This window comes from Falco rusticolus, chromosome 10 (assembly GCF_015220075.1).
Source record: "Falco rusticolus isolate bFalRus1 chromosome 10, bFalRus1.pri, whole genome shotgun sequence".
NCBI classification, from domain to species: Eukaryota; Metazoa; Chordata; class Aves; order Falconiformes; family Falconidae; genus Falco; species Falco rusticolus.
The window spans coordinates 17,569,265-17,597,182 of NC_051196.1; the positions used below are offsets into that span (position 1 = coordinate 17,569,265).

Below are 27,918 nucleotides of genomic sequence, written 5' to 3' on the forward strand. Positions count from 1 at the left end.
CTCTCTCAGACTGAAGACCTGTAAGTAATATATAATCAACTAATTATAGCCTAACAGCTCCTTTATTGCTACTTCTACTACTATGAAACTAAGGCATGGAGAAATTGACTAGCCTAAGCCAGCAGAAATAGTTTGATTTTTGAATCTGTTCTAGAACTCAAACTTGAAGCATACCAACAGGTTTCTTTACTATGCCTTTCATTGCATTTGCTTCCCTGTATCATGTTAATTTAGTGTCTTTTCCTTGGAAGTTTCACCAAAGTAAGGATTACTTATATAGCCTGTGGCATTTACGTGAGGAAAATACCTTAGCCTGGCTCCTAGGTTTCCACAATGTGAGTCAGAGCAATGTTACTTTTCAGCAATTGGATCCATCTCCCAAATGATTATTTGCTTCAGCAAGCAAGGATAGCTACTCCATTAGGATACTATCGACTTAAAAAACCCCAGGCTTTGGGTGGTCTAGAGATGGTGTTACTATGCCAAGTATCAGATTTAGGGATTTAAGTTTTACCTCTCACTGGAGAGCAGCGCACTCAGGGCCCTGGATATGGATATGGATGGGAATAAGGCAGGAGAAAAAGAGCTTTTGATCCCTCTAAACAGTAGATCTGGCTGATGCAAGGAAGATAATTTAAATGGGAGGAGAAGAAGAGAGGGAAGAACTTTTAGCCTTCTGGTTAGGAAGAAGGTTGTCCTAGAAGTGGATATTTCAGTGTCACAGAGGGTCAGGGAGCAGGCAGGAAAGGAAAGGTTGAGCAGAACCAGTAAGCTGAACACTGTTGAAAACTGTCTCACAAGAGTAGTGTTGCTGTTTCTTTTCAATTGAAGTTAGCATTCAATTCTTTTCATTGGTCTGCTTTATTTTTGTGGGTTTTAAATCATCCAGTGGAAGGAGAAAAGGAAAAAAATTCTTAAAATCATCACATATATTCAAAAATAAAACAAACTTCAAGTCACATTTCATAAGACTTTGTAATACAAACTGTGAACTTCTGAAAGAAGAATGTCTGCACTTCTGCTCAGCAAAAGGCATTGGAAAGCAATGGTATAACCACGAACATTTGACCTACACAGCAAAAATACGGCTAGACTGTAGAATCATACTCAGGGGATCTATCACCAAGAGCTTCAACTGGGCAGAGATTTCCTGTTAAGTCTCTCCCACCCTTTTTATCATCCCAGAAGCCAAACAACTGGTCTTTGGGATGCAGAAAGAAGGAAGTTTTGGAAACTGAAGCACTAGGTACTCAAAATCTGTAAATAAGAAATATAAATATACCATGTAAGAACTGATCCCCTTTATTTTTAACAGACACATGTAACCATATACCCGTTCAGACAACAAAAAGCTACAGGGAAAGAGTGATGAGGCTATGACAGACACTTGAAAAGCATGAAAATATTTGTTTGGGGATGAAACATACATACCCTCCAACTGCACTGATTTTGCTAGACAATACTGGAAGTCAGATCCTAATTTTGGATCTGACCAAAATATCAGTTGGTACCAATTCTTAATACCATCTACTATTTCCAGTTGGAAGAAACTTTTTTTTGTGTAAGTTTATTGCAGGTTTCTTGTCTGTAGACAGGTTCTCAGTCCTTCTCACCCTATAGCTGCTCCCATTCAAGTGGTGCTTTGTGCCTTACCAAGTCTAGCTAAAGCACTTAGAAATGGGAGAGGAGAGCAGGTTAAAGCTTAAGCTGCTTTGCAAGGAACTCTTTAGGGATTCCTCGCACAGTATTTCCAATGGCAGCACTGCTACATTTGCGCAGCTTCTTCTTTTGCTCTACTGCTTTTGATGAGAAAGCAAAGGTAGAGTGGAGGTTGTCATTTGAAAACTACAACAAAAAATGTGAAGCTACAGAAGCAGCCAGCACGTGGAACGAGATAGATTCTAAATGGCAGCAGCTACATGGCGGGTCCTGCAGAATACGTCAAAATCTGAACATCTGGCCGCAACTGCACCACACTTCTGAAGTGAAAACACTATGTAAAATAAAAACATTCTCACTGTATTATCAAATGTGCTTATTAGGCCAAGAAAATTAACTGGCTGAAGTATATTTAGCTTCATTCAAACTCATCCCAAAGAAATAAGACGTAAGCATACTGGGACCAACTTTCATTTGCCTTTAACTAGGCTGCTCACATCTACAGTACCAGTGTGCAAACCATGTACGCATGAGAAACACATGTTGCAAAGGCCGCACGTACTGGAATAATTTGTCAGGCTTACTAATCGGTTTCTCTCCCAACCTCCTTGTGATCTTAAATACTCTGCAGCACGCATTTCTTGTACCAATGAGAGGGGAATCTTACAAGCTTGTGTTGGACATTGTCTGAGGATACTTTTACAAACAGTTTTAACAAAAGAGATAGAAAAAAGCCACAGAATGGGTGCAAAAATTTGCACCTGGTGTGAGGTGTGTCAACAGTGTGGCCAAAGAAGCACACCTCCAATGGCGTTCTTAAAAGGAACGCAGCGGGATGTAGGTGGAAGGGAAGAAATATTCTGTAGTGGAAAAAACCTGCATTGGAGGTTGGCCATGCCAGCTGCATTTCGTCATTAAACCGGTCACTTAGCAAAGTACAGCCACAAGCACGCACGCACACACACTTATAAGGGAGCAATTTGTGGCTGAATGGTTGAATAACAAAATATTATCTGCTTTATTTTGAATAAATTCAGTCTCGCAGAAAGACAGGGAAGAAGAGTCTATGGCTCAATGGACAGAGAGCGCAGCTCAACTGTAATCACAGAAGAGGATTTTTAGGCCTACAATTATTCTCTAGTATTTGCCAGAGGAGGAATTCATCACTGCATTGCCATATAAACTCTTCTGAACCTTTACGAGAAGTTACAACGGCATGTTGAGAGTCAAACACAGGAGCCATGCTACACCTGTGATAATCCGTTACCACTGCTCAAGGGGCTCCTGGTAACAGCATCCTTTTGGAGAACTGTCAGGGATACCACATGTATAAGCCAGTCTGATGCCTCAGCATGCATATAGCAATTTGAGTGCCACTATATTAAATTCCCCCGAGAGAGGCAGCACCAACAGATATAAAATAATTTATTGCAAAAGTGCGTTTCCATCCGCCCTGTGGGTTACCAGTCGGACCCATGCTCTGCTCAGGGTGCCAGCCCTCAGGAATTAGATGGCCTAAAGGCACAGAAAGTAGTTGCATTTTATCAACATGTAGGTTGTCTCTGATGAAAAGCTCTTAATCACAGACATAGTATCACAGTACCCAACAGCATGTCATGACTTTTACATTCTCAAGAGGTCTGGCTGCTAGGCAAGTTGCTTTTTTTTTTTTTTTCTTTTTTCTTTTTCTTAAATCATTAATATCTGTGATAATTACAGGGGACAGTCTCCTCCTAATGGATTTGTTGCAGGAGATGGCTCTTATCCCCGTAGAACACATTGCTTAGTGACTCCTGTTTCAAATCCCCAGACTCTCTCAGAGGAAAAATTATAATGCTGCCCATCAAACCACCAGATCCATCGTAAAAGGAACTTTGAAAATGAGAGTAAGGTGCCTAGATAGATCTGGTGGCACATCACTATACAGGCCCCAAAAGATAAATATGAGGTATGATCCTGGCAACATTACTTATTGTACGACATAGCCAAGACATGTGGATTAGCTCCACCGAGGGTCTTAGAAAGTGAGCTTGTCAGACCCACAGAGGATAAGAATGATCATGATCCGGTACAGGCTAACCCCAACACCTCAGGCTGGCATGCCAGAAACACCAGGCAAAGACTGATCGAACACAGTTTTGGAGGCGAGTATTGCCAAGACCTGTATACTTACCACCAAGTCCAGAATGCTTGCTCAGAGGGGATGGGATAATGGAGAAAGAAAACTCAAAAAACAGCTGCCTCAAGAAATGACTTGTATTTGTAAGAAAAGCAATGAATGCCTGGCACAGAGTAAAAAAATGCTCGTATGAAGTTAAAGTGAAAGAACAGAGGCAAATGTTCTTCAAATACCAGCAGCACAAATCGTTAACAGCGCAAATAAAAACTACAAAATGTTAGACTAATCTAGTCAGCCAGGATACAATGTTAGCCAATGTAGGAAATGGTTGAATTCTGCCACTGATGGCCTTATGGCTAAGAATTAAAAGGACAGGCACATTAAAAAAAACCCTAAAAATCCTATGGTGTGGTTATTTTTTCTTCCCTCCCCCTTTTGCCTGGCGTGTAGGCATGGGCAACGAGGCCCTCTCGGTTATGGCTCTCTGCAGCCGGCCACTGCGACAAGGCAGCGTGGCCTGTGGTGGTTCTCGAGAGTCGCTCATCCCTTCGGCCCCTGGTAAGCACACAGTGGAGGATGCCACTGCGTCCTCACCAGTCCATGTTGAGGCACAAGTTAACTCAACATGGGGGGTGGCTCTTTGGGAGATGCGTGTTTCAAGGACCTGCGTCCTTGGCTGCTTGAGGAAAGCTAAAATCTCTGACAGGTAGTTATGGATGGCTCTTGTGGAGGTAGCCACAATGCCCAGCTGCAGCTCCATACGGCCCATGGACTGTGACATGAGACCCATGGACTGTGCATGCTCCCTCTTGATATTTTCCAGCAGCTGCACAATCCTACTGTTGGTTTCCATCAACAGCTTCTCTCCCTCTGTTAGCTGGGGCTGCCCTCTCCAACCCCGATCCCTAGGGACAGGCTCAACACCGCAGCGCTCTTCATTCATTTCATCATTTCCCTCCTCCTCAGGAGAGTCACTTTCAAACTGAGGAGTCCTACTGAGTGACTGATCCCCGGGAGACTGTATGTCCATGGTACACTCCGGAGTCCGCGCTGGTGTTTGAAATCCCTCAAAATCCTCCCCAACGTTGCTGTGCGTTTCAGACGAGGACAACGGCCACTGCCAGCTCTCTGTGGTCCTGGCCGGCGAGTCTTCGTCAGAGGCAGGCACCGAGGATTCCTGTTCTTCAGCCGGCGTGGACAGCGAGCTCCCTCGGTGATGGCCAGCTTGCCCCGAGGATCCAGGAACCTCCCCATCTTGTTCCCCAGTGACATCTGGCAATCAAATAGAGGAGCAACAACCACTGTATCTGAGGCCAGGCAGATGGAGGTATCTACATGCATTGGACAACACATAGAAAGAAGCCAGTTGGGAAGCCAGAGTGTATGTGTTTGGGCAAACGGAAGGGCGGACTAAAGTTTAGTGACTGCATTGGGCACGTGGCAGTTGATGTTATTAACCACTTTTGGTATAAATGCACACTGTCCTATACCCATAACACACACAGCCATGCTGCATCCCAAGGCAGGAACTACCAATTCACCTCATCGTAACTGTGACAGGAAATGTCAGTGAACCTAGCAAAAAGCTCACCTATGCACTGCAGTGGTGTCAGTCAGAAATCCCTGGGACGAGCTCAGGGCCAAGTGTCCAATTGAGCTTCCTGGGGTGCCAGATGTGCTCCACCACTGGCTGAGGGCAGCCCTTTGTTGTTCTGAAGCACTGCTGGCTATCTTCACTTTTGTCCGACGTCTCACGTCACCCCCACCCCCAGTGCGCTCTCTCCCAAACCACTGCTACAGCGCGATGGTGGCCGTCCACAGCATTTATCCTGCGAGCAATGCCCTCCCCAACATTTGCCAGATTTTTCTCGTTCTTTCCTCCAAATGGTAGGTAACGCTATCTGAGGGCATTGCTCGCCAGGATCTCAGCATCTTCTGAAAATAAACTTCGTTTTCCCTCCCCTGGCTACCTCTTCCCTTGCCTGAGGGCACATGGTGGAAATCTGGGTGCAAGTGCTTCCCTGTGGCTGCTTAGTGTGCAAAGAGGCATTGCTATAGACATTAATGAGAAGGATATTATGTATGTGCTTACTCAAAATCCTCCCCTACATAAAATGCACTCCCAAAGGCTAGAAATGGCTACGCTTTTTGCACCCACAGCGATCACTAGCTCATAGTAGAGCACGATCTGCCCAGCACCATTCTTGATTACATGAGTCGGTGGCCGTAACTCTTGCCCTTCCCATGCTTCAGATACAAAACCAAGTCCACTTTAGCATTTTTTTTGAGGGGATGGGACGGGATGGGACAATTTGGTCATCAGAAATTAATCTGGGGTGGTCTGACTAAAAAGTTGCAGTATGCCCAAAGAGCTCGCATTCCTTACACTCAGGCAAGGGATACCTGAGAGAAGCGCTGCTGTCTGTAGAACAGCCCTGACCAGCAGTGGCTGACTGTTGCTAGCTGGCTGGCTGCTGCTCACGTTACAGTGGTCTGAATGCCAGATCAGTTTCAGGCCTACTCGGTGGCATCCTGCTCTTGAAAAATGCTATTCTTCAAGGGTTAATTTCTGCTTTTTGAAATACTTTATATGCTGCTCTTCAGACCTCAGTTTGAAGCTGTAAGCTTATACCTGGAAAGTGTTGCTGAGGTCATATTAAACAATACTTCTGGTTCTGTTTATGAATCAGGGTTGGTTATTTTTTGTTTGATTTTTAATCTTTTTTATGTTATTTTATATGGTTTTAAATGAAAGCTCCTTCTGACAGACCCAAGGATCCCTCCTCCTATATATCAGTCTCTGTCTACCCTAATGTGGCACTCATTATTTCCACACCCAAGTGCCTCCAGTATTATACTGCTCTAAAAGGGACTCTGTGTGGCTTAACGTAATTATGACTTTTTAAATGCTACAATAATGGATATTATTTGTGCATTTGGCATATTCACTACTTCAAAGTATTCACATTCAAAGTATTCACATTCTGTGTCTGGCTGGACTGTCCAGTTGCATGTTTTATGGAAAGTGAGGATGAGATTGTATTTGTAAAAACGCATGAGCTCCTTATGAAAATGAATTTTAGGGACAAACTGTCATGCAATCGTTGGCTCTTCCACTCCATGGATATTTGAAAGGGACCGCATATCAACCTAACTGTAATAACTGCTTCTTCCTTTGCAATTATTCTCCCCCTTTGCCTAATACAGCCATAGCTGCAATCCTTCATTACCAAATCTCTCTTAACAACTATAGTGTAGGACCATGAAATTACTTCTCAGCATTTTCCTATTTGAGTACACATAAAAAAAGAACAAAAAACCAGGGGTCCTGTTTTTACCACACATAGCAAACACACATTTCAATTAAATTCTATGGAATCTGAGAAAGATAAGGGATCATATATATTCATTCTGCTAGAGACACTGGTCATACAAAATGTCTTGGTATTTCTTTTGACATGTCATCAGAAAATTCCCTGTATTTGAAAACTCCGTTTTCCTGACAAGTGTTCTAAACAGAGCCCACCTAGCAACTGGTATGTAATAGAAGCAAACTCAATTAAAAGTAAAAAACTGAAGCAAAACAAAATAAGAAAGCTCCAAACCCCACATTCATTTATGAATATTTCTGTAAATAGTATCACTGAGTGGTTAGTTTGTTCAGATTCAGGGGGATCATAACACTTTTGTTATTTGTGCATGTTTACACATTTGCCAGAGGCTTGCGAAGAAACGTTTCTCTGACAAACACAACAAATTTTTGCAAAGTTCCTAATTCTCTATGGAAATTTACCACTTTCTATCCTCCTAATCAGTGTTTTCAGTCTTTCAGAGCTGAAAGAACAGCATCTGGCATAGGTGACCAATAACACAAATGACAAAGAGTACAAGCAAACAGTGTGTGAAAACCCCTGAGCAGAAAGTTAATTGTGGAAACTATTGGCGAATACTTATGAATAATGAATACATTCACAGGTTTTAGGATAGGTTTGTTAACTTGACTAGCCATGAAAAAGCCGTAACTGTTATTATTTGTAACAAAGTGTTCAACAACTGCCATTTCTGGAAGCTTTGTGAAGCATTGACATGGGGCATGGGAAAACCAAGGGTGTGTCACAAGCATGGCCTTACACAAGCTTTTGTTCACTACAGAGCAATCAAGGGAAAACTGTCTGAAGGTCAATGGCTGACACCACCTCGATGAATGTGTCAGTCTCTGCCCAATAAATCCATTCCTTGATGACCAAAGGTTGCCCTAAATTCAGACCAGGTCTTGGTAAGATGATTGCACTGGTGGCTAGGTTGGTGCTGTGGAAAAGGCATGCCAGTTACAGTAGGGGCACTGGAAAACTTGGCTCGGCCAGAAACTCCTTATCGGCCAGAGAAGAGGCTGACTGCTTTGGACAGCCATTGACAGTAGGATTAAAGCTGGCTGAAAGAATTAACTCAGCTACCTGCCTTTATCTCGTTGAGATAAACTGCCTTACCATTAACACTGTCAAATCAGAACTGGCTATGGACCAAACTATGTATCAGCGTGGCTGTTAACTGGCTTTAAAAAAATCTCTCTCTTCTAAAATCAAGCTTTAAATACAAAGAAGCACAGCTAGCTTCCTTAGGTGTGAAGCAAAGGCAAGAGGTCAGATTCTCTGATCTTTCTAGTTCTTTCCACCTTGCACACCATTCCTACATGCAGCATTTTGCTCACAGAGATATATTTGACTTACAGGCAAAATAGGTCACTTACGGCTTTTATAGATATCTCTATATTTATACCTAGTGATATCAGCCAACAAACTGGCAGTCTCCAAAGCTGTGACTTCCTTCATGTTCCTAACCTCATGTCCCTCGCTCTGACAGGGCACAACTCCCATGACTTAAGTGACAAAGTAAGGGAGTCAGAAAGGAGCATGCATATATGCTAACAGAAATGCAAACATCTGGAAGTCAGTGACCCACTGCACTTAAACTTTGAGTACTACGCAGCTATTTCCAAAAGTCACATGGGACTTACAGGTCTCTAAAGACTGATTTTTGTTTTACCTTGCTGATTCTGTTGTGTTTAAAGAAAAAAAAGAGATCTGTTATTAAAGTGGTCCATATGAGAGTAACTAGTGAACCTTCATCAAAGTCCTGGCTATCTTCCTTTCCTTCCTGTTAGACAGATCCTTTTTTTCTGCAGCAAAGCCCGTAGCTGGCTGCCTGGATGGGTGTTTGCACTGGGCTGGTACAGAGCTTGGTCTGATGTGGTAGATCAGCAATTGCTCCTGGTGGCCACAGGAGAACTGCTCCATCTTTTTGTGCCTGCAAGAGTGATCTGTGGTTTGCCCGATCCTGTTCTGAACGTGGTGGTTAGAAGCCAGGATTATTCCAGCCTTTAGGTTCATGAATATGTCCATCATTTTGGAGGACTGCTATACCATGCTGTCTCTTTGCACCACAACGCTCATTAGCAGTGAGAGTCCTTTAAGTTTGTTATTAGACATATTTAGGATTGCAGCAATTATTGGGTTGAAATACACAAAGAACTGAACAGTCGTTTCAGCTGCAGGGTTAGAGGACTGAGACAGAGGCCAAGAACAGAGCAGGGCTTTGCATATAGACAAACTTTAGAGACATCAGAGGTATTTCTTTAACTTTTGTTCACTGAAGAACATTTGAGATTTATGCCTGTGTCGTGCCTTACCTGCCACTTGGACTGGCAGCTGATCCCTCCCCTGAGATGTGCTGCTCTTTAAGAATCCCTCCTTTTGAAATCCCACCATTTCTGTTTCACCTCTGCTACTGGATCGTTGCCTTTTCCATTATCTTTGCTTTTCAGCTTCCCCACCAGTGGAGCTGGACGTGAGGGGTGGGGTACCGTCTTCCTGCTGACAGGTAGGTGGAGATGTTCCTTGGCCACAACAAGTGGGCCAGGAGCTCAACAACAGCGGTAACACAGTTGGGGAGCTTCCTGGGACCTGCCTCTGCTGCTCTGGACCTGGGCCTCTGCCTGTATCTGCATCATGCCTCCTGGGGTGGGTGCATTTTTCAAACTGCTTAGGTACCAAGGTGATAGATGCCTTGTAAATACCTAAGATAGATACAGACAGAAACTGTACCAGGCGCAATCAGTTATGCAAAACTTCATACAATGCCAATTGCACCTATATGCTGTAGTATCACCCACCTTTTCTAGCATCTGCAGTCAACCACAGTCAAATATTTGGCACATGTATTTTTCCTTTTGAAAAGTGATGGGAACACAGGACATTCATTCTTCCTTGCTGTCAACAGGTCTAGGCACATAGCCCTTAATGTCAGGTACTGCATATGCACATATTTTGTTCCATCGCCTTCCCTAAATATGAGTTCGCAAGTTTAGTTTAATTTCTTTCATTAGCCTTTACAATTTGTTTCCTTGTCAATAATCTGCAAAAATCAGTTACATAAGCAGTACTAAAACTAAAGGGGTAGTCTTTACAGGTGCTTATTAAAAATGCATATTTGTTTAAACTACATAACAGTATGGCTGTGATGTTGCTTTTATCTTATGGATTAATTTTTAAAATATCTTTTATTTTCAACTAAAAGTAGCTTTTAGCATAAAGACCAAGAGTGATTATGCATGTAAGTTTAATAAAAAGCACCTAAACCAAGTAGGTGCACTTATTTACACTGTATTCCTTTTAGACTTTTGTCACTTCCCATACATATGCAAAAGACCTTGCCCTGCTTAGTTTATAAAAGAATAGCTGGGAAGTAACTCGACAAATACTTCAGGGTGAATGTCTATGGGTGGAAGGGACTACGTAAAGGACAATTTGGGCAAACAGTACATATGGGAATCTAGAAAACACTTTCAAAGAAGCAGATGAAAACATTTCTAGAACAGCTCTCCAGTACTAATGGGGTGGTAGCAGACAGATGAGAACCTACTGATTTCAAAAGAAAGCTTGATCAGACCGTAGAAGTTTATACGATAGCGTTGCTTGTCATAGAAGCAACTGTACTTGATGAATAGATCTCATGTCTCTGGGGAAAAACAAGTGACTCCTATTTGAGGATGGTTAAAAATGGATCTCTGTTACATGAGCTGAGTCCACTGAAAACTAACGCCTGTCTTTTTACCTATTGAAATAGGAATAGATGTATAAAAAATCATCAAAGATGAAAAGTAGATAAAGTATAACTAGGCCTTCAGCATACTGCTAAGCATTTAAAGACTAAACTTTGCTAAAGCATTGTTTCAGAGCAAGAGTACTAAATATTAAGATTTAAAAGCACAGTTGTTGTTTATGATCATATTTAGAGGGAAGAAACAAGTTCAGTCTGCAGTTATGTCATGTAAATGTATAGTTAAAAATATACAGAAATAGATTTTGATCTAGGCAATTAAGCTAATCCTCATAAATCTGCCACCATGAGCACATTTTAATATGGAATTAACTTCTTCCAGCCTGCCTGTCCGCCCTGCCCCCCATCCCCCTCCCCCCCACCCCAGCATTAACTTCCAGCCTGGCCGCGCCCCCCCCCCCCCAATGAACAATTTGCAGGATTGTGCTTAAATTACAATGCCAAAATCACATATTTACCATACTGCAAACAATAGGCAGAGAATATTACTTTAGCAGTTAGCATAATGAGGAAATAACAAAAGTGCTTTGCAATACAGTCAAAACCATGAGCCATTCAAAACACTTTCCTTCTATGAAAATTGAGTAAAAATACTTGTATGTTCTCTGGGGTACTCTAAACTCTACAAAGTACACTAAAATCCAAAAAAGGGAAAATTATGTAAAATAAATCAGTAAAACATAAAAACTGTTTAGTGACTAAAATTAATCATTTAACATTGAGTATCTATAAATACCATTACATGATTTATGAAAACAAGTTGTATGTATTCACAATAAAGAACTATCAAAACTTTCTTGAAAGTCAGTCTTATTTGTGTTTCTATGGCTGAAAATATCTTTGCATTAGTACATATAAGTCACATTTACACATTATAATCACACCAACAAAAGTAATTTTACGGAAGGCAAAAACCAGGTATGTTGAAGTTCTTTCTATAGATACAATTTTCAAGTACCAGCTCTTTAACAGTATGTTCAATTAATGAAATAATTATACAGGCATTTAAAATGCACCTGCAATCCTGAAGCCTTACAATTCAGCCTACCTTGAAAGAGGAATGGTCATTGTCTAACAGTGGTTTCTGTTTAAGAACAAAAACAAAGCAGAGAATATAGTCAATACCCACTCCTGCCCTGCAAGCCAGGTGGAATTTAAGTGGCAATTTGATGTTCTGTTTAAGAGACAGCATTTGAAAATTTGGCCTAGTCACAAAAGAAAGACAATCAACAGAAAGAAACCAAAAAGAAAGGTGGAGGACCTAAGACACTTGCAGCCTTCTCGGTTCTTACACTTAACTCTTCACGCTTCCACACCGAGGGGAAAAACCAAACAAACTATGATGAATTATCTAAAAACATTTATTTTTAATTATATTAGAAATGAATTAACATGGGTATATCAACATTTGAAGAAAAAAAAAGAGAAATAGCAGCAAAGGGAGTTTTGAGATGAGGGAGATAAGTCCTTCATCTCCCTGGCTCCTGAAAAAGAGAGAGAATACATTAAAAGTGCTGAAAAAGTTTTCCACTGCCCTAACTGTGCCATGTTGGAAAACACATGCAACTTTTACTGTTCCTCAAACACTCATGATTTTGAGTATGTGGTTAGATATTCAATTAATAATATCTGCGCAAGTGACACTCACATATACCAACATATTTAATTTGTCTGTTTCCAAATGCTACAAAACCCACATGTTCTTTAACACTTACAATTCCTTTTCCAACTTCTTTTATACCATTGTCTTGTTTGGCTGATGCAGAAAGGTTTTGAAAACCTTTTCAATTACTGTCCTGTAGTAAAGAAAAACAAGTGTCATGAAAGGGCGCTACACACTCAAGAATAAGCTGATAAATCCAAAATAATACTAGTGTACATGAGAACACCCACACAGAGACTCGGCTGACCTCTGCTCAGGATTCCCAGTGTTTTCAGAATGTTAGTTCAAGCTGCCCACCTGACACAAGACAAACCCTGGTTTGAGGAAGTGTTCAGTACTGAGTTACCTGTTAATTTAAGATTCTGTGCCATCAGCACATTGCCAGCTAGGTGCCAATGCTTCTTTTCAGTGGAAAACAGGGTTAGCATTGTTCTCCTAGAAATGTGCTGATTTTCAATACTTTTCTCTTACAAAGTGTTTTAAAAGCACATATGTCGTAGGCATGGTCCTCACCCTATACCTTCTTACACTGCTGCGGACTCCCTACAAGTTAAGACTACAAGTCATAAAACTTGAAACCTTGCTACAGCAACAAAAAATGGGGCCCGTATTTTTTCACACATACACTTCAGAACTTCCACCCAGAGTCACTGCTTTATGCTCATGAAAAATGACCACCTGATGACAAACTTGATCTTATTATTATATTGCTATCTCATTAGAATTTCAAATACGTAATGCAAATCAATTACTTACAAGGATACCCTTCAAGAATTCTTCATTAAGCCTGATGTCTTTTGCTCTCATCTTCTAAAATACAGTGTCTGGTGAAGATCAGAAAACCTTCTTCCTACACAGAAGCACTGGAGATGCTGGAAACTATCAAAGGAGTCGACGCAGTGAGTGTTGTAAAAGTTGCTTTGATGGTATTTCCATTGTTTCCTGCAGACAAATCTCCATCATCAACTCCACCAAAGCGAAATAAAAATATTATTTTTGAACCCAGACGTCTTTGTGAGTGGTTTCTTCAAACATAAAATAACACTGTAAGCTAATCCGCTGTTTGGCATTCATGTATATGTATTTGCTCTGCAATTTCATTGTTTCAGATGCCATTAGAACGTGCCACCTTTGAAACAATGGACAACAGGAATGGGATGAAGTGTGAATGCTTATTGCAGACAGAGCTAATAATATTTCTTTTGAATGCCATCAACTGATATTTTTCCATTCAAATGCTGCTAAGACTTGATGCCAGGTAACGATGTTCTGTGTTGATATCACAGTTATTCTGTATCTGAGGTGGTATTAGCATCTAGACTCTTCAAAGGAGGAAAACCCTATGTTTGTATTTGTTACTGTAGCCCACATCACAGCTCAAAGGTCAGTATCAACACATATAGAGGGATTCTTTTATATTGATTACCATGTCAAATCAAACAAACCACCACCCCTAGCTCACAACTGACAATTGTGTGACACTGTCAAAGTAGTACTTATTGATGCAGAAGAATTATTTGTGTTGTCATCCCCATTTCACTATGAAAATTTAGCCTGCTCTGTTCTCCATTTTGTACTTTCTTTTAGAGGATTTTTCTATTAGGTTTTTAAAATTAAACACTATCCACTTTAGCTTTCCTGAAAATCCCAAATTGCTCACTAAATCAAACCCATTTCCTGGCAGTAAAAAAAGCTTAGGAGCATGAAACTTTTAAATCATGTATCTAGCTATTTACAGATGTTAATTCATGGATGTGTTCCTTAAGTAGCATATAATTTTAAAATACTCCATCCACAAAAAGTTATTGATAGGTAAGTTGAAACAAAAAATGAAGGAAAAAGCCTTTAAAAACAAGGTTTTCATGAGCCACATAAACTTTTTATGAATAGAGTTAAATCTATTATTTTAAAATACTAGTTTTGAAACTCTAATGATACCTATTTTCTGTAGTGATGATGAAAACTATAACCAAAATTTTTTCTTTTTATGTTTTATTCTTAGAGGATTTTCAAATCTTGGTTTTAATTTGCTGCATGAATATTTTGGTTATTCTTCAGTATTAATGGGCTAGCTACGCATAACCTGGAATTATACTTTAAGTCGTGCCTCCAAAAAATTGCTGCTACAACTAACCGTTAGTTTACATGTTGCCATAACTTACTCATTCAACAATTCTTGGAAACCTACAAGTCACACACACAAAAAAATTAAAAATAATGCCTCTTCCCCCTCCCAGATGTCCCACAAAATCCAGAAAGCAGTTTCACTGTTGAAAACACGTTCCTTCCAAACATCCATTTTGAAGTTGGATGCTATCTCTCTGAGTCAGGCAACTACTGTAAGCAGAAAGTCAGTGGTCCAGATGATGTACAGTTTACATTTTAGTAATTCCTGCTATTCATAACTTCAGTAAAATGATAATACTGCCCATGCCATACTGCTGTGAACCTGAAGATTTTACTACCTATCTCTTTAGACACAAACGTTGTCTCTTCTAGCCTAAATATAAAAAAATACAACCTATGTCCTTCCCTTCTCCTATCCTCCCAATGAAGCAGAACCCCTCTCAAACGACAACCAAACCCCCCAGTCAAACAGAACCACAAAAGCCATCATTCTCATCTCAATGCCTCCCTCACCTATGACCCAGAAAACTGAATTTTTGTTAACAGAAGACCCTACAATAACAACATGAAGATTTTTTATATGCTGCCAAATTGTCTTTTTCAGAAAAATACCAGTAGCAATTGGGTTTATTCTGTCATATTCTCTGAATGGAGAACAAAAAATATCACCAGCTGGAACCTCTGTTAGCGACCTGAAAGCAGGTCAGGAAAGAGCAGAAAAATAGAGTGGAATATAACCCAATTTTGTCTTCTTTAATGTTAAAAAGCAAAAGCTTCCCTGTCAAGAGAAGACACTGCCTACAGCCTAGCTTTCCTTTCCATGACACTGAACTTTGTCGAAAAGCAAGATGCAGACTGGTTTACCAGCTATCACCCAGGGGCTCAGGGAGGTTCGAGACTCTTCCTTGGGCTAGACGTCATGAAAACGTGTAAATGACACAGTCCCTGCTCAGGAGAGCTTACAATCTAAGAAAGCAAAATGACATACAGAAGTATGGAAAAATACAGCTAAACACAAACAAACTTTGTATACATATATATACATTAACATTTATAAACCCTACTAAAATAGCACCACTATTTCTACCTGCCCCTCTGCCTAGCCGTCATTACCTAGATGATTGTTTAATAGGGATCACAGGGGAAGTGGGTCTTTAGGAGAGATTTCAAGGAGAAGGTAGTGGCCTTATGAATCAGTTCAGGGAGGGCACTCCATGCATACGGGACAGTGTGGAAGATGGTATATTGAAAACTTAAAATTGTGCGGAGCAGCATTTCTCCAGGTCAAAAGTTCAAGTGTTGTGTGCAAGATCCCTATTTCCTGAGACAGAGACAGTGTGGTTATGGGAGTAACATTTGGCCATTAAAAAGACAAGCAAAATCACTAACGTAGGACTACACTGAGGATATGTTACTGGCCACATGTTCTCTGTGGCTGCCAGTTAGCACAGTAACTGTGAGGAGATGATATGGAAGGGTTTGGAAAAGAGTTGGATACAAAGAAGGAAAAAAAGGCAAGATGAAGGAAAGGAGACAAAAGGAAGAAATGTGGGGTATATTTTCAAATGTAGTCTTCTGTTTGAGTTCTTAGTGTGTTTGCAATTTATTAACTAAATAACTAAAAAACATATACAATAATTAATGTACATTTGACACCATAAAATAAACTGGACCATATGCCAACATTTACATTATGTTATTATCCTTCACTATGGAAAGGTGAGAAACAGGTTAAACAAGAGACAAAATGCTTCCCCTTACCCTTCTTCTTCCGTACTGAAGCTTGGAAACAGAAAGGGAATGAACTGTGAATCAATTCTGAAGGTAATTTTTATATGCTAAATCCTTGTCTGTCACTTTGAGCATAAACATTTTTCTTCCATCTAAGAAGTTAGTCTCTCCCTGCCAGCCTCTACTATGCATTATCTATCAAACCACAGCAGATAAACAGCTTGGCAAAAGCACAGTTTATCAGGGTTTATACTTGAAGAATTTTTTCCCCTGCAGATATTAGGGATACATGTACAATATTTTTTTCTAATTTTCTTTTTAAAAACAGTAATTGGGGCAACTTATTGATACCAGAGTTTTCAAACTATGGTAACTGGGCATTTTCAGATCTTTGCAGATTGAAGTGGAAAGGAATTGTTACCACACGTTACCTGTCATATTTTGGATTAACTCATTTGAAAGAGAACAACTGATATATCTGCTCAGTATTATGGAGAAGAGAGTAGCTAAAAACATGTCAATAAAAACTGTATGTAGAGTTCAGATCCAGGCAAAGGAAGTGATTGTAAAGACTGCAAGATGTATAATTTTTTTTAAAAATGATGATGTTTAGCTTAGCTAGGAGAAATTACAAAAATATATACTCTAGGGGAAAACAAATGGGAAATTTCTATTTATCTTTTTCTTCTATTACATAACAAGGGACATTCAATAAAATTAAAGGCATCACATTTAAAACCAATAAAAAGGAAATACATTTGTACACAGCACATAATTAGCCTGTGGAATCCTTTGCCACGAGACATTATTGAGACTATGAGCTTCTTCAGTTCAGAAAAAAAAGATTACACATATATATTGATGAGAACATCCACAGTGTTCATCTGTACATACTTCCTATTTAGTTTGCACATATATGTTATGAAACAACTGCTTATTCATTAGATAGTTTAATGGATATAAAAATGTGGGTGTTCTCATAGTTCATACAGATGTCCAATATATACACATATACATATAAAGATATATAAATTATATATAAATACACACATACAATCTGTGTTTTATGTCAGAAGACAACTCTGATGATAGGGAGAATATTTTCTCTTTGGAAGCTTGTTCGGTTGTTGTGCAATTTAAGAATTCTTGTTCCTTCTGGTAACAGCCCTTTTACAGGACAAATATTGAAATAGGTAACCACAGATGTTATTTATAACAGCAGTTGTATTGTTTGCTAGGGTGGCAAATGTTCAGAGTATCACACAACTGGTTTCTACAGTCTTGCTTAGGAAGAAGACAAATTTCTGCCATGGTCTAGTATTCCTACAGCTTTATTAGGGGATATAGACTTCTGGAATGTGGTTTGGGACTATTCTTCAGAATAGTGAAGTCTTGTCACTGTAATATTTGCCCCATCTTGATAAAGATATGGATGGGAAACATACTTAAAGATTCAAATAAGTCCCATGGCTTCTAGTCACAAGAGTTGCATTGGTTTCTGCCAGCTGATGAGAACAAATAGCAGATCAAGTACTATAACCTCAATATGGGGTGAGAAAGCTAAAATATGATGTGTCTTCACTGCAGAAGTGCCGTCACTGAATTATAAGCTATTTTCCCCTAGAAAAGAGTGCTGCTTCTCTCTGCTGTAAGAACAGTACCTAGTATATAAGATGGAAAAGTAAGAGAAATAGAAGAATATCCTCAGTTTGAAATTGATTTGCAGAAGAGGATAATGAAGGGGGGAAAAATGGTACCCAAGTATTTCTGTCCCCTTGGGAAGGTTTGCTGATAAGCCAGCAAAGTTTTACAAGCTCTTAGCACTCCCTGAAGGGAAAACAAATCAAAATACTCAGACACAAAAAGTGGCTCCAGAAATAATATTTGACATGTTAATCCTGGGAGAAAAATTACGGAGCATTCACAAAATGTTGAAACCTTTAGTCAAACTCCTAAACTTCCTGGCACAGAAAAATCAATTTTTCTGAGATCTGTTGAAGCTAAATAACCAGACTGATTCTGTTTGGTCCTCATTTGGTTATTATACCACAGAGAAGACAGTAACCACTTCAGCACTCCTTTGTTGTTAAGAACTCCCACTGAAGCTATGCAACTTGATTCACTAAAGGACAGATGGGGTCCATCTGCCCCAGAAAGCATTAACTTCCATGGGAAAAAAAGTGGGCACAAGGCTTTGATTCCTTTCAGTTGGCCTTCATATGAGTCCATGCCAGAAAAAAACCCCCAAAATGTCAGTATATAAATCAATGTAGGGTTACAAGGAAAAATGGTTTTATTGTGAGATAGACTCTATTACTCTGCAATGAGGGATGTGGCCTGTTTTTATACCCAATTATCACTTGCTAAAAACACTGTTTTAGTGTAACAGCCATATGTAAATATGCACTGGGATTTTCTCTTTATATGGTCCATATATATTTCTCTATATATGGTCCATTCATAACATATTTATTAAACTAGCTGCAGAAATTTCACTTTTTAATGATCTAACATTAAAACCGGGAAGAAAAGAACTATTGCCTTCCTTATTTCTAGAAAATAAACAAAAATTCCTGAAGAAATAGCATATCTAGAATGTGGATGATCAAGCAAAGGAATCTATAATCATATTTCTTAAAATTAGCAAATAAAAGATTGAATGCTCATACTTTTTTACTACCAATAGTGAGAACAACTAAGTTTATATCATGCACAGAAGTCAAAGTGATATCACAATATGCGCTTTTTCAGATCAGAATCTAATGAAAACAAGTTGAAGTTGAAGCTGCTTTAACACTGTCAGCTTTTTAACAACAGCTTCTGGCAGCTTACCTTTATCCACTAATGAGAGGCCACAGAAATTTAAAATAAAACAATATTAGATGAAGTGAAAATTTAGAAAGCAAAGCTAACAAAATATGATAACGGCATTACTTTTTAGTAGATGTGCTAAACTTTGGTGATGCACAAAATGTATCAACATTCTCTTGCGTAGCAGTAAAGGCACAAGTTTTAAAAAAATTATTCATGCAAATCATGCACATTTGAACTTTCCAAAGATGCAGCATTCTTAAAACCTTTTCTGTTCTATATACTGTACACAGTGCAGTTCCTTTTAGTCAATTTAACATATATACACACACACACACATATAGATATGTATATATATTTTTTTTACATTTCTACTATGGCAGCATGCTTGTCAAAAAACACTTTCTTACCAAGCTCTTCAAGCTCTGAGGTCATTGACTTAGACCGCAAGGTCAGTGCAGTGGTTGGAGCTCGCTTAGGAGGTGGTGGGGCTTTGCATTAAACAGAAGGATATGCAGTATAAGCAAATACACATCTTTAAAACACTATATTCACATACACAATTTCATATTTCTTTAAAAGAATATGCTACATTAAATAAGGTAATAATACATACATACATACGGAGGAAAAAACCCTGAGATGCTTTTCATGTACTGAATTTCTATACCGTTTCTACTTTTAGCGTAGGTTGTTTGACACATCAGCAAGCTTTTATGTAACAGGATACATAGAAACATTTAAAGCTAAATAATTATGTACTTCCATTTTTCAGTAGGAAAAAGACTTTCTAGAGAAAGTGCCTCACAGCAGTTGTGTCCCTCCTTCTAAGAAATGTACATAGCTAAAGATCTCCTGGAGACCAGCCAATCTCTGCCAGATTAATTTCATCTTTGAAGAAACTGTTAAATCTGAGAAATACAAGAAAGAAGATTCAAATTTATCTTAATAGTTATGGTGAGACTAGGGAAAACAGGTGATCCTCAGAATAAATAAGATCTTAAAATATCAAGGCAATCATCTAGCACAGAAACTAAAACCCAGCATGTGTTTTAGTGTCCTGACAACAAATGTTTCTGGCAGTCAGAAAGGAGCGTAACATCAGAAAAGACTATGCCAATGCTGGTAGGAACATTGGAGATTTCCAGTAAACAGCAATGGCTCTAGGACACCAGAAAAAATTCAGGGTGCCTAAGTGTTTTGGTCAATACTATACATCAGGTTACGGGATTTTGACAAGATGTGGCAAAGCAGTTTGAGGGCAAGAGTGATGGAGGAAAGAAGTAGACAATGTTCTTCCCGTATCATCTATATCCACTATGTCAGCGTCATCCTTTCCCTGTAAAGCTCCATCATCTTCTTACAGAGACTTGACAGTATGCCACAAGAAAGCAAAAATATACTTGGGTTCAGTGCTAGATACGAGGCTGGGTTAAGTACTGCACATATTCACACCAGTCTGGGGTCTGCCCTTGCCCAACAAGAGAAGTGACAACAAATCTGTGAAGGGAACTGCACAAAATACTGGCTTGTTAAATGAGGCTGGGTATCTGACACTGGGCTCATCGTAAAGGAGACTGATGGCAAGAAAATCCTTCCACACAATTCCCAAGGTACAATGGCAATTGCCAGGTAACAAGATAAGCTACCAACTTACTTGCATCAAAAAGGGACAAGATTCAAAATGAAAGTTTTTGGCAAATGACACATTATCAACAGAAGGTTCTGGAAAGATGATAAAGAACTTGGCTTGTTTTTACAGAAGCAACTTCCCTTTGGGTTGTATACAACAGCACTTTTATTTAAGGCCAACATGATGCACCCCAAAAGGCAGAGGTGAAAGGTTGGTGAAAGGTTTGTTTCAAATGTGTGAATAGTAATTATATCAAGGTAAAAATAATGCAGGACCATGTTTGGACAATATTGAATTTAATATAGCACTTTTTCCTCCCAAGGTGCTTTTTTTCTTTCCTCCCTCCGCCCCATAAGCAGGAGATGTCAAGAACACTCACAGGGTAGATAGAAAGTTTTACTCCTGGACACCAGGACAAAGAGGGACCCCATAGGTGCCAGCTTCTAGCCTGCTCTTGTGTTGAAGAGCCAGGTGGCTGTGAGTGACAGTGCAAGAAACTGATGGGAGGAACAGGAATTTTCAAAAATGTGATGCTGCTGTACTGAACACTAGTTAGCAGCAGCAATCTTCTCTGCTTAATGATAATTATGAGGGCCTAATTACCTCCCAAAGCAGCTGTTACCTGAGCAGCCAGGGGTATGTAAGGTGAAGGAAGTAGTGCAAAATCCTTTTCTCTGTGTGTCTTCTTTTGGTGAAGTTTTGGTGGTGGGGAGAAACACTGAAATTCTTCAGGGAGTAGTCCAATGTTATATGTTAACCCACAATCTCCATTAAAATTTGTATTAAAAAAAAATAAACTAGGCTGGAAAAAAACACTTGTCCTGTTTATATCCAGACAATTCCTTCGCCAATTCTTTGTGGCACATGATACTATACTAACCTCTCTTCGAGTAGCTGCTTCCACTTGCTAGCGGCCAAGTGGTAGAAAAAGCAGCTATGCATGTTTTCTACCTATGAAAGGAGAAGGGATTTTCCCTTGCTGGAACAACCCCTCTACTCTGAATTCATCTAAAGGAATGTTCCTATTAAAATGTATTTTTTTCTACCAGAACTTCAGTCTAAACATATTGCTAGCTTTTTGTATTCTTACAGAGGCTCTTTCTAAAACATGTGTTCTGCAAAATCCTAAGTTCTCAGTGATTTCCAGAGGAGTCAAACTAACCTCCTCTCAAGTACATTCAGGGTTAATTAATAAAAGACAATGTGCTTTTTTTTTGGTGCTTTCTCTCTCTCACTACTGCAAGAAATTTTACTACAAAACCTTCAAACATATAGATGTATAAAGATCCATAAAGATGAAATTTCATGGCAAGCATGACAAGAGAATATAACCCTTTTTGTCACATATTAATGCATAAGTCAACAGAAAAAAGAGAAGAGTTAAGAGAATGGTATTTCAAATGTTAGAAGTGAAGTCTGAAAATCAGAACTTATAAAACAGTAATTTCACAACTGTATGCTGATTTCTGTGGAGCAAGACCAAAAGGACTCCGTTAGGAAAAGAGAAAAATATACCTTTCTTCCTAGCTGTGTCATCTGGATCAAGATTCCTGGTTACAGTAACAACCTTAAGAACTAGGTGATTGCCCCCTTGTCGAATCATGTTCACCACCTGCCTGTGGCCAACTTTCACTACATTCTCATTATTAACCTGCAAAGAAAGAAAACAGTCTTTTAGATCAAAATCCAGAAAACTTCTGTTCTTTCAGTTTTCAAAACAGAAGATGTAAAGAACAGGAAGATATAAAATTTCTAATTACTGTATTTGAATAAAAATACATATTTAAGAAACAGCATATAGCTGACATGGTAACAGAAAAACAAAGCTAGCTCTTTATGAAATATGCTACTAATTTCATTATAATTACCAGTTAAAAAAAAAAAAAAGTTAATGCGTTCAACCAAATCTTTCCCTTTTCATATTTTATTCCAACAATTAGTTTAATAACTCTGCGTTATTGTACACTAAAAATATTTTCTTAAATGATAGTAATTTTTCATGACTGACTGTATTATCCACAAAGGTTTATATGCATTTTATGCTCTCTAACATAACCGACGAGATATTAAGAAGCTTTTCTTTCCAGATCATCCAGGAACAAAGATTTTCACTCTTGAAATAAAGTCCCATGTTCAAGAGACATTCTTTTATTATATGCACTCTCCTAAACTCCCAGAATTTTCCTTCTGCAAGTTTCTGGAAGGATCTAATGTCCTGGAAGCAAAGGCAACAGGGCCATAGGAGTCCAAAACATTCTTCCTGGAAAAAGATGAGTTAACTATATGAAGCCCTGACCAGCTATTGCGGTCGTGTCAGTTAACTTTAAACTGCACTGCAACATTAAAATGTATACTCTCTGGGTAATTCCTAGTGCTACATCATAATTTTTGCCATATTTTTCTTTCCATAATATTAATTAATAGACATAGAAGAAAGCATAGGCATAAAACCTGCAAATAAGCATGGATACAAGTAATTTATTTATTCATTCAATCTGTATGAATTCACTGAAAGTGATCTGAAATCTGAATGATAGCAGCATATGAGACTGAAGTGCTGTATGTGCAATTTGAACATAAAAGATATCGAGGAACAGAATTAGTGAAGAAGAGATGCTGCCAGAATACATGCTGGGAAGTTGATCTCTATCCAAAATTCAACTGACTCAGTTGTATTTCACTGAGATCACTCAGTGCCTTCCAAAATGAACAGTCATTTTCAAAGTAAGTGTTTTCAGCCTCCTCTATTTATTCTGACAGGCTGGGCATCTCACACTCTAAAGAATTTACAGTTCAGAGAAAAATCTCTCATTAGATATTATTGCCATTTAGCAGAGCAACAAGCACAAGCAGACCCACTCCAACTTGAAATAATTTTTCCGTCCACTGTATCAGAGAAAAATCTTGTATTTTTTCAGGCTTTAGCTCAGACAAAATGAATTATGATGAAATTACATCTTGGTAAACCATTTTTTAAATATAATGCTGCAGTCAGAAGTCTCAAAGTATGGTCTGTGTGCTATGTCTATAAGCTTGAGATGCTTTTTTAGTTTCATATACAGTGATGTAGGTGTAACACATGCTGAACATCCAGACCTGTTGAGCAGGCAAATATGAAGTTCTCTCATTCTGTAGGTGGAGGATATAAAAGAATATTGGTTTGAATAGGACTGTTGCTGGTTTGTTTCATTTTACACCTTCTTAGCATCTGGTATTTCATTCCAAGATATGGTATTTATTTAGCTGGAGCAATGGCATCTAAACTTAATCTGTCTAAAGCATTTTAGCAAATGGAGTTATCCATTTACTTCCGAATTCCTTTCAGTATTAAAACCTCAACAAGGTAATTATTTTCCACAGCAAAAAAGTTAATGTAATTAAGAACTACACAATTCATCTACTCTATCTTTCCTGGAATTAAATTTTAAAGGTTGGAAGCCAGTATGGTTTACAATATAACCTCTAATGCTGTCAAAAAATAGAGACCTCTAAATAAATCAAAAGTTTAATATTAATCAAACACATGTACACTTCACTAGTGTAAAGTGATAAATGTGTAAAATGATAAACAGCTTATGCAGCATACCATCTGTTCACATCGTTATGTGCAATGATATTTAACATTTAGAGCAAGAGCAAATATATACGACACATTTTTTAAAGCTCCTTCAGAACCCGAACCTGTAAATGACTGTTTATAGCAGCTTTGTTTAAAAGGCATAGTTACAAAAGCTGGTACCAGAAAACTTTATATTGCAAAAATAAAAGTATTGATAGGGGATCTGAAGATTAACTCAAAGAGTTTCAAGAAATACTTGATAACAAAAGAACCATGAAATCAGCTGAGCAGTACCTCATCTTCACTAACTTTAGCACCTCAGTGGATAAAACTGTAGCATGATTACAAAGCAAAAACATCAGAATTGTCAATAGCTTATAAGGAACTAGGATTTCAGTGACAGATTCTCTATTTCTTTTACCCTTCTTCAAAATTTTATATATAAGCCAAATGACTGTAGAAATAGTCATTAAACAGCAAGACAGCAGGTTTCTAGCAGGTTTATTTGATTGTTTTAATTTGATATTCCTCAGCAAAACTTTTTCAGGTGTGAATAATTTGATGAGACTGTCTCTCTGCTTCACTTTAAGTTTTGGCAGTGGGGAGATGACTAATGCATTTCATCTAGGCTTTGTAAACAAGCTGAAGAAGGTGAAGGTTTATAATCAGTAAAATAGATATCTATCTCACCCAGGCCAATTCCATTTAATAATTGCATGTGTACTTGGTATTAAATGTGATCATGTTCTTTGAAACATTAAAAAAATATTTTTGCTTTTAGTGGCAAAACGTTTAGAAGGATGTTCTATAAACAGCCAAACTAGCAAAGATGGTTTGCAGGCACAAATTTGTGTCTTTGCTTTTCCTCAACCCAATCTTTCAGTATATTTTCTGTAATTTTTCACTGCAAAACTTTAAGTTCTTCTTTTCCTTTGACTCATCCCCAAAACTTTGCTGTGCAGAACTTTCTTTGCCATGTCCTTCATAAATAGGTGAAAATAAGTAACAGAAATAGATACGTGCTGTGGCTGGTTCCATGCTACATCAATAGCAACTGGTCATCCAACAAGCCAAATGCAAGGAAAACTCCCAACTCTCAGAAAAAGCTCCAAACCTTTATATACTTGAAATTCATACTTTATTAGCATTTGTTAAAGCTGGGCAGGAGGATGGAAGTTACTTCAACCACTCTGAGAGAATTTGAGAAATAATTAATGAAATAATATGATTTCATAGGCCCAATGTCTAAAAAATAGCCTAAACTGGAAGCCTGAGCCATCTCAACCTGAACTTACTTTTTGGGTATATACAAAGTGTTCTTGAAGCATTTAAAAGGAAGAAGACTTTTGTGAATATCAAGATTTTTCAACTATATGTCTCAGTACATTTTCCACCTTGTATAATCAATGTACATGGGTTTTTTTTGAGCAGTACAATGTTACAAGGCAGGAAAATTACAACTTAAGAGCAAGCTGGAGACAGAAATGAGAAAAAATCACCATAGACTATCTTTCCAGATCCATTAATTTGCTAGTAGCGTGCAATGCATTGTATTGCAATGTTTTGAAGTATTATCAGCCACATGGCTTATATCACCATTCTTCATGTACCTGGTGTAACATAACCCTGTGTGAACCACTTGGTGAAAAGGATCAAGTGACATTGAACAGAGTCAAGGACAGCAGCTGAAAGACACTGACCTAGCCTTTACCCCAAGTGATTGCACCATTACTAGTTAGCTTACAGCTAAAGGCAGCGAAGCAAGGAAAGCAACGCTCATGTGTTGGTCAGTATTCAGAGGAGGTATGGATAGACGAGCTTGCAGCTACAATTGGAGGTACATGCAACTGGTTAATCCAGACACTTCTGGATACATTTAAGACACTAAATATTCATACAAGACAGCGAACAATACTTGCCGTCACCTCTGCATAGTTAAGAGGTTTCATTCCTTTCTCCTAGCTGGTGAAATCACTTAATCATGTAGTTGTCATTTCACAGCTTCCTACAGCAATGCAATACACTCAAGCGTGAAACATTCAGTTCTCCAAGACAAAAAGCAGTGTGCTGTGTCTCCCCTCCACCCCCACCACTGCAACCACAGCAAACACATTGCTGCTTCCTCCAACACCCTCTTGGAGAACTGAAAGTGCTCTGGGGCTTGCATTCAATGTGCTTCACAGCCAGGACTCACACCTGCTTAAGGCTCCAAACCACAGACTGTGATCAACAATGATGTTCCTCTTGCAGAAAGAGCTTTGAACACCAATGATGAAGAGTTCTCTCCAACATGGCCATTCTCTCAAGAGATTAATCAGAAATATGGAGTGAACCAGTGACAAAGAGAATTGACAGTTATAAATCTCACTGTCTTTAATAGCCAGGTCCACCACTCTAACTTCATCTTACTAAGCATTTATACACAGCAATGTCTAAACCTCACAAACCCCAATAAAAATCATGAAACTTTATTCAAGAATAAATAATGATGTGGTCTCCAAGAGCAAAATATCAAGCAGGTAATCAATTTTCTTTTCTGTGTGAAATATTCCCTACATGAAAGAGCCCTCCATTTAAAAGAAGATATATGAATGCCCATGACATCAATAAACATCTCCTGAACTTTACAAAGAAAAAGATGCTCAGGCAACCTTATAATCTGATAACAACAGAGAGAAGCACAGAGAACTGAGAAGGACAACAGCTTATGAAATGGAAGATGTTTAGTAAAGGATAGGATACGGTAGAAATTAGTTTACAGTAAATATGAATGGAAGACAGTAAGTCATTTGATGGGTGATTTCAAGAGATGTACTCCAGCTGGAAAGGGTACCGTAAGAGAAGGCACGAAGCCAGGAGCAAAGAAGGAAGGCAGAAGCAGTACTTAACGTGAGATGACTGCTACAAGCGCAAAGGAAAGGAAGCAGGTATCTTTTCTCCTGGTCTATTTTCACAAAGACATTTTAGGTAATCTCAAAGGCAGCAAAGAGCTTAAATATGATGCAGTAAGAGAAAGGACTACGCAAGATGCAAGTCAGCATAGCCACACAGATGCTGCTGAGAGGCACAGGAAATTGTAAGTTGGTTGTTTCATGTATAATTACATTTGCACACAACTAAATGATAACTATGCTACCTACAGGGTGGCTGGTATTTGCTTTAGAAGCAAGGTTAGAGATAGAATTCCCTTGAAATTTGTTTTCTGAAGATTAAAGTCATCCCTCAGTCCCCTAAATAAACGTGTACTTCCACATCTTAGCGGAAATGAAAGTGTATTATTCTTTATTATACTTCTTCCCCACAGAAGCCACAACTGGGTGGGTCCCCATTCTTTTGCCACACCTCACCACCAGGCGTTACTTGACTGCAGACAGACTCTTCACTGTGTAAATACATGCATTTAGTTTACTTACACAAGCTGATTTAGAAAAGGAAAGAATAAATGGTATTATTTAAATATGTGATTTTTTTAAAAAAAAATGTGTTAATGAGTGTTTTAG

The 27,918-nt window shown here is 38.7% G+C and overlaps 2 protein-coding genes across 11 annotated transcripts in view; both read right to left on the reverse strand.

Moving 5' to 3' along the window:
• The window catches only part of SHANK2 (SH3 and multiple ankyrin repeat domains 2), a 354,838-nt gene that overhangs the window by 21,798 nt on the left and 305,122 nt on the right, over positions 1-27,918 (reverse strand). For 7 of the 9 annotated variants that reach the window (XM_037402231.1, XM_037402233.1, XM_037402227.1 and 4 more), the window contains 4 exons: positions 22,375-22,510; positions 19,637-19,717; positions 19,248-19,256; positions 16,446-16,466 (listed from right to left, as the gene is read on the reverse strand). In XM_037402231.1, coding sequence (XP_037258128.1) covers positions 16,446-16,466; positions 19,248-19,256; positions 19,637-19,717; positions 22,375-22,510 — 247 coding nt within the window. The remainder of the gene's footprint in view (positions 1-16,445; positions 16,467-19,247; positions 19,257-19,636; positions 19,718-22,374; positions 22,511-27,918) is intronic. The other 2 variants (XM_037402230.1, XM_037402228.1) reach the window with 1 other exon arrangement.
• Positions 870-19,621, reverse strand: LOC119154554. 2 transcript variants are annotated; one of them, XM_037402234.1, is made up of 3 exons: positions 11,943-19,621; positions 9,465-10,118; positions 870-5,050 (listed from the first exon to the last, which is right to left on the reverse strand). In XM_037402234.1, the coding sequence occupies exons 2-3, from the start codon at positions 9,541-9,543 to the stop codon at positions 4,191-4,193; spliced, it is 939 nt and encodes a 312-aa protein (XP_037258131.1). In that variant the 5' UTR covers positions 9,544-10,118; positions 11,943-19,621; the 3' UTR covers positions 870-4,190. The 2 variants fall into 2 exon arrangements, with proteins under 2 accessions (XP_037258131.1, XP_037258133.1); XM_037402236.1 differs by lacking the exon at positions 11,943-19,621 and having other exon boundaries at positions 9,465-11,222.

What these genes read in the sequence shown, in the direction of transcription:
- LOC119154554 (XM_037402234.1), bottom strand. Translation starts at nt 9,543, where the DNA reads ATGGTGGGATTTCAAAAGGAGGGATTCTTAAAGAGCAGCACATCTCAG. An exon ending in GCTGCCAGTCCAAGTGGCAG is followed by an intron (nt 5,051 to 9,464) that starts GTAAGGCACGAC and finishes TTTGATTGCCAG; the next exon opens with ATGTCACTGGGGAACAAGAT.